The sequence below is a fragment of the Colletotrichum karsti genome, assembly GCF_011947395.1.
Source record: "Colletotrichum karsti strain CkLH20 chromosome Unknown Scaffold83, whole genome shotgun sequence".
Taxonomy (NCBI): Eukaryota; Fungi; Ascomycota; class Sordariomycetes; order Glomerellales; family Glomerellaceae; genus Colletotrichum; species Colletotrichum karsti.
In genome coordinates, this window is record NW_024065983.1 from 19,641 (window position 1) to 31,198 (window position 11,558).

At 51.7% G+C, this 11,558-nt stretch overlaps 1 protein-coding gene across 1 annotated transcript; it reads left to right on the forward strand.

Annotated features, from left to right (window-relative positions):
• Nucleotides 1-4,915: 4,915 nt before the first annotated feature.
• On the forward strand, nucleotides 4,916-11,319 carry CkaCkLH20_13278 (uncharacterized protein; the record flags this gene model as incomplete). The annotated part of the gene is made up of 2 exons (XM_038895988.1): nucleotides 4,916-5,186; nucleotides 10,739-11,319. 2 exons carry the CDS (start codon nucleotides 4,916-4,918, stop codon nucleotides 11,317-11,319), a joined length of 852 nt encoding a protein of 283 aa, XP_038738706.1.
• Nucleotides 11,320-11,558: the final 239 nt, after the last annotated feature.

Here is an 11,558-nt window from a genome sequence, read left to right on the forward strand (position 1 = left end):
CTTGATCTGCCGTTGATTTCCAGCATCACGACTCGACGAAAAGCCTGAAGAGGAGCCGTTTTTTGGCCTGACGAGGCCACCTAGCCACCTCCTCCACGAAGCCAGTTGCCCGCCGCTCGGACTCGTCGACTCGCAGTCACGAGTGGCCAAGTTGTAAAAAGACGGAAGATTCCCGCCATTCACTATCCGATTGAGTGCCACTGTGTCCTTGGCCAAGGTTCATAAGAGAGCTCATGTGCACCAGCAGAGCTGGTGCTGCAATCATCCGGGAAAGCTCAAGTTGAGCCGGCTGAAGAGGTTCCAAGACGTGGTCATCCTACATATCACTCAGGTCCTGGTCCGAGTCGGTTTTCCAACAACGGTTAAGCGAACAAGCAATATCGTCGCTCCGCTGCGAAGAGCTTTCCAAGCGAGCCTCAGCACCAGGCCAAACACGTTGAAGGTACTGCCTTGCGACGGTCTCGTGGTTCCCTACTATTTCGAACGTCGTCACTTGAGTCTCAGAGGTAATGCCTCATCAGCCAGTACTTGAAGCTTGAGTAGAAGTCACCCTAATGATACACGGCCACGAATCAGCACAGGTCGGATCGCTACAAAGAGTCGAGACCTCTGGTCAATGGTACACAGAAGCCTAGACAAGACGCACGTCGTCGGTGCCTGGCGCATTACAGTCACATCCCTGGAACAGGACGGCGCGTTTTCCAGTTCCATTTTCGGGGCGTGGCTCACCCGGTTGATGTCTTACCTCGATGTGAGTTCTCTCGCTGTGGTGATGGTGCCGTTTGAAGCCGCATGCAAGCAACAGCCAGCCGCTGGTGGAACCGCGCCCTCCCCGGCGATGTGGTCAAATGCTTACTGCTTCCATTGACGGGCCTTCCTGGTGAGCGTGGCTGCTTAACAACAAACGGCCATGTATTGTTTTGCTAATTTTCGTCTGTCTCCTTCTTGATCCCTGGTTCCAAGTCCCTAGGACTCGGTCGTGTTCCCTTCTCTTCGGCTTTTCTTCCGTCAGGATCGTCAAGTGACGCATCCTACGCAGATACGACGCAACGGAACGCAAAACAACATCGCATGATTTACCATGGTGCGCCAGCACTCGCCTTTGACTCTGCATGCATTCCGACGGATCAGTCTTCTCCTGAAGTCCGCTGAAGATGGGCTTGGGTGCTCCCTCGGGAGGAGCTACTTCGTTTCTACCTGCACTCAGTCGCGCAGGATCTGTCTCATGTCAGTCAGATTGACCACCGACAGTGACTCAAGAAGGTTTCTGATAACAATCGTCCAGTTGTCTCGAGCTTCATCACCACAACCCCACCGATCCTCCAAGATGAAGATCTTCTTTCCACAGACGTCGACAGCAACATCAAAGACCAACCTGAAGCCTCCTCCCGCTACATCGTCCTTCGTTTCACCGCTCGCTTTCCCGAAAGACCTCTGTGCAACCTTGAGAACGGTGCCACCACGGCCGCCGCCGAGTCTGTCGAGAAAAGCCTTCAACATGACATGCGACCCCGAATCCTCCCATCTTTTTTTGGATACACCCGATCTACATGTTTGCAACAACTGCAGTGTTGATACCGGTATACGCTCATGCCTCGATGCCCCCGATGACAGCATCGTTGCTCATGCGAATCTTGAATCACGCTTCGCCGCTGCTGACGTCCGCGTCGTCGAGGAACCAATGGACTTATTCCGATCCTCTTCCCCGAGGCTTTCCACAGTACGGTATCTATCACTTGCTCTTCCTGTTGCTGCGCTCATATACGCCGTCGCTACCTTAGTACTACGCTTTAAGCTCCCTCCATCTTCACATCTATCTGCCTCTCCTGCTGCATAGCTCTCTTCCACCACACGCGTTCGCCACAAGCTTCTCCAGATATCCGCAGACCTCACCTAGCCCCCATATCAGCACGCCCCGGCGCAGGACCATGAGCTCTATATTCATGTTTCAAGCCTGGGAGACCGTGTTGGAATACATGACCACCCTGTCCAGCCAAAACGTCTCAACACGATACGACGCGATTTGGATATCAATGGCCACAATCCTCTCAAACAGTCACACACTGCCCCGAATAACACTGCCCCGAATAAGCCTTGCGAGGCTGTGACATGATTGCCGCGGGGAGGACTCGCGCTCCCATATTCTCAGATGTGCTGTCTCCCACCTCTTCATAGGTTGCTCGTAGTAGGTTCCAACTCTTAGGACATTGGAAATCCGAATTGCGTAGGCAGCCGCTTAGGATTCGACGGAAGCCTCCGTACAAGCATGATCCTCCATGATGTGCGCCCCAGCAGCCGTTCGCCCATACGCCCAATTCGACGCTCAAAGTCGAGACTGTGTCCGGAGCACCAAGTTAGTGCGCGGGCTTTGGAGCTTGCAGCCCGCGGTTCGCGTGACTCCGCAAATGGGAATTCCGGGAGGTTGAAGAAGCGATGGCGGCCTTGGAGAGTACTAGGCCCGGTGTACCTTGGAACAAAAGGGAAGCAGCCCTTTCACATGGACTCGGGAGGAGTGTGACGGGATGCTCAAGCCAGAACGCAGCCTCCTCGAAATTTCTGAGAACTTTCTGAGATGGGGTGAGCCAGTCTCGCTAGTCTCATTCGAGATCCAACTCCGGACCTCGAAGGAATCCAGTCCGAGGTCGGTGCGTGTATTTGAGTCAGTCGGTACAGCAAGCGATGCAAATGAATCATCCAGTCGGGGGGCAACGTCTTGATTCTCTCTGATGGATTAAGACCTTTATCGTTTGACGTGTATGATACTGACAGGGGATCATCTCTTGCCGATGTCGCCTGTTGATTCTCTCAGCAATATTCCCAGCTTCGCATTCTTATCTCTTTAGATGATATCCCACCTCAAGTTGGTTGCGAATACTTGGCCAGGGCTTTCCACGAAACCCACTTGGAGGATGTATACCTCGACGCACTAGAAAACCCCATTGCCTCCGGGAAAATGCTTGATTCTAAAGATCTCGGCGCCGCCTAAAGCAGTGCCCTACCTCCTCGTGGATAGGCTCGATCACGAAAAGCGGCGGACCTTGCAGCGACATGCTTCTTTCATCTCTGGAACGACAAATGCTATACCAACGGTACATTCCAGCTGCACTCTGCGCCTTGAAGCCACGTCATGCCCCTGAGACCAGGGACCTTTTACCAAGTCATCGTCCAGCAGGCGTGTCTCAGCTGTCCCAGCTGCGTTTTTGAGCCACGCTCTTGACCGAGGCCCAGCATCGGTATCTCGACTAAGTGAAATGCTTTGCTGACGGTCTTGTCAACATCTCGAGTAGGTGACGGAGACAAGCGACTCAGTCTGTGAGTACATACCAGTCTTCAGGGGTGTTCGTCCTTCCTGGTAATAATCAGATGACTCTTCGTGCCACTCGAGCTATCGCCCCGAAACATCCAGAGACGCCAGCGTGGTACCTCAAGCCGAACGTCCCCTGTCCTGTTGAGACGCAGCGCGCGCGCCAGGGTTTGAAGGGTTCTTGCAAGGCAACACCATCGGCTCTCGTTGACGGTCAGCGGCTGCGTGCAAGCAAGACGCTCGGGTAGGCTTGCTTCTTCCTAAGAGCCGTCGGGTTGAAGCGACGGAAATCGGTCTCGAGACTGGCGCAGTGGTCTGGCTGATTACCAGTTGCGCCTTGACGGACGGACTGAACAATAAAACGACGTCTGAAGATGCGACTGAAGTAGTGAAAATGCTCCGACCACGATGTGTGGCAGCCAGCTGCGTGGAGGTTGGGATGTGGAGTGCAACTTTGCGAGTGCTGGTATGGCTGGTGGTGGTTTCAAGGGGCGACGAGCACATCATCTTCTCTCCGCCATCCATACTGCTCAGGCTCATTGGGTGTATCTCTCGTTCTGAACGGGTGGACTCTGATGGTCGCTGGTTCCGCAGCTTCCGCTGTTCGAGTTTTGCGCGTGCAAGGGGATTTCCTTCGGCATGGCGAATGGCTGGAATCCTTGTGGCAAGTCAAGATTCCAACGTTGTACTACCGAGTAAACACGTGAGCAAGCTCGTCAATCCCAAGGCGGGGTGATGCTGCACCGCAATCCATCGTGATGCACTCGTGTTCTTCATGCTCTCGTACTCGACAAGACTCCTGGACCAGCAGTCACGGAGAACGCGGGCCTCGTCCCGGGGCTGGCCGAGATCTGATTCTGATGCACGGCGTTCCCAGACGTGGGTGTGGGCTTCGTTCGTGTGATGTCGCCATGTTCGAATCCCGGGAGTTAGGGAGGGGGGCGTGGGAGCGCGCAGCGAAGCTGGAAGAGAACGAGGAGGGAGCGCACTGGGGAACAGGGAAAAGCCACTCGGAACACGATAGATCGGCTCGACTTAGAAGGCCCAGGGAGGCAGGCTGGTGAACACGTGGTTTCGAGGGTGGGCCTTGGGTTGCTTCACGTTGTCTGGAAGAAGTAGGGAGCCTCGTTCCCGGAAGATCTTCGTAATTCCATACAGCACTACAACGCCCACACATTTTGGCCGTGCCTCAGGCACATCGTCACGTCGGTGTAGAGTGCTTGATACAAGTGCTTGAAACCAGTGTTGCTCCTCAAGCCAGCCTTTCCCCGCGTTGCGCACCTCTCGAGTATCTTCGAGAGAGGGAACAGTATTCTCCGTCGGGTTCCAATCAAAGGAACGTTGTCTTCGCGCCCACACGTTGCTGTCAAGTATGGGATGTCAAGCTCTGGGCTGCGGGGCCTAAATGGCATTAGTAGGAAGAAACCGCAACGAGCAGTTCACGGGGAACAAGCGTGGCGACCGCAGATCGCCGGGGTGTACATACAGTAGACGGCATTACCGCTCGGCTCTGTCGATGATACGAAGGGAGTGCTGCCGCAGTCGACAGAATAGAGATGATCGGATCGAGAGATGTAGGTGCTACCCCAGCTGTTCCGCAGGAGACAGACAATGAGGCTCCACGGCGTCGTATGTCTCCCTCAAGATCCGAAATGTATCACGACTCGGATGAGGATCAACAGACTCTTCTTGACCAGGCCTGCCTCGGCAGCGCGTTTGTCCTCCGCACTGGTCCTCCGCGCCGGAACTTTGGACGTTTCCGCTTCCGGCCAAATCCACCTGGTTCAGCTTGCCGACACTGTCGCAATCATCATCGCCATCTTCGCCCTTCTTGCAGACGTAAGCGGTGACGGTGAAACCGATGTGACTTCGAGGACTGGAGGTCGGTAGCGATCCAACGCCGTATTCGAAAGCCCCGGGCGGCCGGGCTCAACCAAATACTTCGCCCGCCGACAGAGACAGTCGCCGAACTCGGACATTCGTGGAGTTCGCGTGCTCGGCAGAGCTGGGTAGCGGCGGGCCGCCCGACGCACCATCACCGGGAGTCCATAGATAGCGTTGGAACGGTAGGTTGATCTTGCCTGAAATAAATCGGTCGCGGTTGTCTTGATCCTTGCCCGAGGGTTGCTTCTTCAGCCATTGCGAGCAGATCTAGATCTCTCCTCGACTTGCTAGCGCACGCCATCGGGTTCTGTCCCGCCCTTCGCCTAGTCTCGCCGACGTCACCACGTTGCTGAAGTATTCCGTGTCAGGTAGTATCAGCTTCAGCGTAGCTGGTTCTGGATCAAGCTTCGACTCTCGTAGAGACAGGCTAACGAGAGGCGGTTTGGAAGCTTGCCGGGTACCCAGCGGCGACGTGTAGCGGGAGCGACGGCTTGACCATAGAGCCGGTAGGAGTAGCTAGCGGACACGAGCCGGTTTGTTCGGGGAGGGATCGGATCGGGAGGTCAGCTCCAGAGTGCCATTGCCATGAAGGGTTGATGTACGTGGGTTTGTGCGCGGCAACTCTCCTGGGCAAGACATGGATGCAACGTAGATCGCCAAACCAGCGAGTATCGGAGAGATGGTCCTTATTCGGTCGGCAAGGATGATTTCGTTCGGTATGAGGGATCGTGTCGTGCAGGCGGAGAATCACGATTGGCAAGCGCCGCGTAGCCGGTCTCCAACACCTGCCAAATTGCGCCCGGTACTTGGTCTCCTAGTCGTGGGAATGGAATCGTCATCAAACTGGAAAGGCAGGATGCGATCAGTATGCCGAAGTATGAACAAGGATAGGCGGGCAGGTTGGGCAAAAGACGTACGTCGCGATAGGCCTGATCGCTCTGGGTTAGGGCACCGGGGCCGCGTTTGTCAGGCCTGCCATCGGTCCAGAGCAGACTGATGGTTGCAACTCCGCAGCTCCTCGGACCGGATTGACACAACAGCCCCAGATGGTCGAAAATTTCGAATGTTTGGGGATCGGGCGGGATGGCTGGCTGGCTTTTGGTCAAGCTTGGAGTCGGTCATGCTTGGAGTCGGTCATGCTCGAGTCGGTCATGCTCGGAGTCGGTCATATTCAAAGTCGGTCATATTCAAAGTCGGTCATATTCAAAGTCGGTCATATTCAAAGTCGGTTATACTTAGAATCGGTCATACTTAGAGTTGGTCATGTTTGAAGTTGGTTATATTTAAAGTCGGTCATACTTGAAGTCGGTCGCATTGACTTTGAGTGTTGATGTTTGGATGTTGGAGTTCAGGACGACACGAGGGGACGAGAGAAGAAGGTCGAATACTAGTGACTGCTGCATCTGTTGGGCGTAGCTGACAGCTAATGCCGCAGTAGCAGGGAGCTATTATATATTACCTTTCCTATATTAGCGCTATTATTTAATAATAAGGATTAATTTAAGCCTAATTATACCTAATATATCTAAAACTATTAACCTTATATCTAATATGTCTAGATCCTAACTAATACCTCTATATATTATATTATTATTACTAAGGTATTAAATAGATTAAGCTTAAAGTTATTATATAGCTTATTATATTATAATATATAAAGTATTATTAATAGCTCTTTTTTTATTTTAACTACTACTTAAGCTATATACTAGTTTTAATACTTTTATAACGTTATATAAATAATATAATATTTTTAAATTATTTATTTTTTTAATAGAATAATATTTATTATAATATTTTTAATATAATATATTTTTAAATACTTTTTAATATACTTTAAATAAGAGAAATAATTATTTTTAATAATATTTAGAAGTTAAAGCTAATAGTTAGAGTTAATAATTATATTAATAAGGATATTAATATTAATTAATATAAAGCTAAAGATATAAAAAAAAGATATTTTAAGTAAATAGAATAAAAAATAAAAAAATAAAAGTTATAATATAATCTTAATAGTAAAAGAGATAATCTCTTATAGATTAATATTTCTTATTAAGGTTTTATTCCCTCTAACTTTAAATAAAGCTATTTATATATTACTATATATATTATAAAGCTTATTAAAATAGAGTTTTAATCTTTTAGAATATTAAATATTAAATATATACTTATTAGGTATAGTAAGATAATATTAATAGCTAGATTATAAGGGTAGCTATATTATATTGTGCGGCGTATTGCATTTGTGGCAGGGAGCTGCAGGTGGGGAACCCTGATTGGAATCCCACCCCACCCCCACTCCATGACATCACAGATCTCCCCCACCCCGCCTCATCTCTTCCAGTTGCCAATACAGTGTAAAGCGTTGCCACAACTTTTTCCTTAAACCACTGTCTCTGTTAGAGAACAATGACACTAAAACACCACGACTTGTTTGAAGTCAACAGCGAACCTTTTCAACTTTCGCCCGCTCACAAGCCTCATTGTTATGGTCCATATCGCGTGGTCCAATGTCGTCCAACAATGTCATCCAAGCCGTTGCATCACGGGCGTAGTTGACGACCGACGACCGATACCCAGCTGCCATTGACTGACGAACAACAACGATTCCGACTCTGCAGGATGCCAATTCGATTCCCCAGCCACACCCGGCCAGCGCTGGTCTCTGAACCTCCAAGATCGAAGCCGAACACAATGTCATAATCAACCCCGTCCCGATCCCGCCACATTCGACGGCCAGCCGAGTCTCGCTTGGCCGCCTCTACTTGATTCCATTGATTATGTTCGAGCAGACGTCCAGAAACTCCTTGCGACACCTCCAAGCTCCCCTTGAGCTCCGAGAGGGCCTTCGTACTCGCCCATCACTGCTTCCCCTCCTCTTGCGCTCGACCCCGTCCGTCTTCTTCGCTCCCTTTTGTGAGTCCGTTTTCCGGTGCCCCAATTTGTGCAGAAGGCGGGGTACAAGGCGGGGTAGAACCTAACAGCAACACCGGGTGGCCCGCGTCCTCAGCGCCAGGCCGTCTGGGCGTCAGCGAAGTCACTTTTCCACCCAGCACTCCGCCTTAACAGGTCGACTTTTACGGTCGGAAAAAGTAGTTTTAGCATAAGAAGCTTAAGAGGATCTAGATAGTGTAGTTGCCGACCGTAAAATCCGGCTGTGGTTGTAGTTAAGCCAGATGGTATCTATAGAAACCAGATGTCATCTGCAAGAAACCAGATGTAATCTATAGATAAAGCAGATGTAATCTGGAGAAAACCAGATGTTGTCTGGAGGAAACCAGATGTCATCTGTAGAGAACTTTAATATCTACTGTAAGATATTAGGACATCTCACCTGCCGCCCCCTAGTCACACGGGGACCTCTAGGCCTTACATGAGAATTTCCACACCTTAAGACCGTCACTTAACTCTAAGTCATCTCATTCTCCTCAACACTACCTTGCCGCCCTTTGCTACTATGAAGGCAATCTCATTTAATCTCCTTTGCCGATTACTATCCTCATGACCTAACTTTACATCACTTGACACTTGAGCCCGACCCCGAACGCGTCGTCATCTCGCCGCAGCGCATGTTGGAAATCGCAATCCATCGCCAAACGCACCAACCGAACAAACATGCTGACAACGGTCCAAACACCGCCGGGGTTCGCTCTCAACCACGGAACATCCTCTCAGTGGATGCAGGCACTTCTCCAATTAAGACGCAGCCTACTGGGAATTTGCCCGGCACACTGGCAAGTCATGATTGAGGGAGGTTCCTGTTGGGATGGCCGCACCCTCCCGGATTGGCGAAACCCTGAATTGGCGACGGACCCGAATCGGGGACGGCCGCATCGGCGGCGGCCTCGAATTCGCGACGGCCTCTGCTCTGACTGATGATGACCTCGGATTGTCAATGGCTCCGAATCAGCGATAGCCCCCTCTTTGGACTGACTCTTCATTGAAGACCCAAATCGACGATGCGCCGAACTGGCAATGGTGTCTGCCCTAACTGACGACCTCCAATTGTCAATGGCCCTGAACTAGATGGCCCCGTCTTGAAACTGACATCAGCAGATCCTCGTGATCTACAACACACCGCGTCGATAGTGTAGCGGTTATCATCCCAGCCTTCCATTCGAACTTGTTCCAGTGAGCTGGGGACCGGGGTTCGACTCCCCGTCGACGCATCATGCTTTTTGTTTGTCTTGAAACTGACAAACGCCCCCAAGATATCCAAGGTGCAACTGTCAACAGCGACATCTTTTTCTTGCTTAGGTAAGGCACATATCTCGGACTGGTCCCCTCGTCCAGAATGCAACTGACTTTTTGCAACTGTCACTGGTGCAGCGACATTTTTTAAAGAAATAAAAGCGAATGAGGAGGTGAATGAAGTGAGCCTGCGGCGTCTGCCTGGGTCAGCGCCTCAGCGCAGTGGGTGGACTGGCGTGACAGCCGGTACGTGCCCGTGGCCAGGTGCACACTGGCTGTCTCTTTGTTAAGTTTGCAACTTGCATTTTGCAACTCTCACCAGCGACATTTTTCCAAGCGAGCAAATGAGAAGCAGCGCAGCTCATGCAGTGCAGCGGGTGGGTGCATTTACCCCTTGCTGCACAGCATTTTATTTTCCATTCAACAATTGACCGTCCCCGCTCATGTTGCAAATGTCACGAGCGACATTTTTTTTGCGGATGAGTAGGAAGCAGTGCGCCTCCTCAGTGCAATGCCAATTCAGGGTATTCATTGCGGGTGGACTGACGCTGAAGTACAGCGGGAAGCCCCCTTACGTAAGGCACCTCGGAGCTCCATCCATCCGGCGGCAAGCAGTAGGTATCCTGTGGTGAGCTCGGCGATGATTGTGCACACTTGCCATATGGAATGGATCTGCTTTACATTTCCAAGGATGAAGCTATGATGAGCGACGGCGGTGGACGCGCCAGCTGCAACGTGGAATAATGCGGCGGTGTTGCATGATGCGAGTTTTCTTGGGGTTTTTTTTTTTTTTTCGTAACTCGCGATGACCTCACTCTTTTTTTCTCCCTGCACTGTGGCTTGTGCACAACAAAGTGGAGCCTACAAGCCTACCCCGCCTACAAACCTCCACCTCGGCCAACCCACACTCAACAAAGTGGAACCTGCAAGCCTACAACTGCGAGCCTACAACATTTGAAGTGCAAGCCTGCAAGCCTGCAAGTCTGAAGTGCGACGCGCTCCGCGTCTCGTCCCAGGAAGGAAGTGTTCGATTTGGAAGCTGCGGCGGCTGCGGTACCTGCGCTACCGACGATGTTTCCTGCCTGGGTTGCGCCTGCCCTCGGCTTCAACATGGTCGCTCTCTCCGTTATTACTCCTCCCGCCTCTCTCACGACGTGCTCTTCTTCTCCACCAGGCACATTGCCAAAAAAGCCCGCGAACTGATGGAGCTACTGACGACAACCACTGTCTGCGTTCGACATCTTGTTCTCGACGGGTACACACTTTACCGTTTGTCGTGAGCGGACTTCCAGTCCGGGAACTTTGGTAGGACCGATCCCCAACCACCGACCACAATCTTGTGCTAACATTCTCCAGACATGGCGCACCGACGAACCGAGCCGATTGTTCAGCCAGATGGTCGGCCGTTGTGGAGGCCTTTCGACGTAGAGGGCAGGCGAGCAGAACTCCAGAAGAACTACATATCAACCCTCTCGACAGTGCCAGCAAGGGCACATCAAGCCAGCGCAGCGTCGCCCAGGAGTCACGTTATCCACAACGCTACCCACGTCAAATCCTCAAACGCACCCACACACGGGAACAAATCTGCGATAGTCTACAAGGAGCTCAAGGATCTCGATATCGCCCGCATCACGGCGCGGGGAAGTAACGGGGCTGCTAGGAAAGCCGGCATCTTCCAGTGCAATCGCCAAGGCCCCATCGGCGAGCGCGAAATGCAGGACGCAGATGCAGACGCGGACGAGAACGCGGCCCAACTCTGGATTTCGCGCATGCTTGCGCTCTGCAGAGCCCTGGTCGAGGACGAATCGCCTATGCCCGAGGCTCTAGGTGACTTCGGTATCGTGAGTCGTCTCGAATGCGTGCGACAGGCCGCCAAAGAGGCTTTGACCGTTGCGGGAGATGGCGATGATCCGAACAGCATGGATGTGGACGTGTGAGAGTTGGTTACTGAGTTGGCCACGTAATTCTTACAGGAACATCTCATCAGTAAGGGGGCGAAGACAAAAGGTTTGCCTGGACTTGGTCACGCAGGAGTTGGGGGCACGTTGAGGAGATCGGTTCGATTCGGAGGGAAGAAGGTTTGAGTTTGCTTGCGGAGTAAGCCTTGGGAGCACATTCGACATGCAAGGAGACAAAGTTTCCATTCACGACCTTATGTCAGCTGGGCGAGCATGTT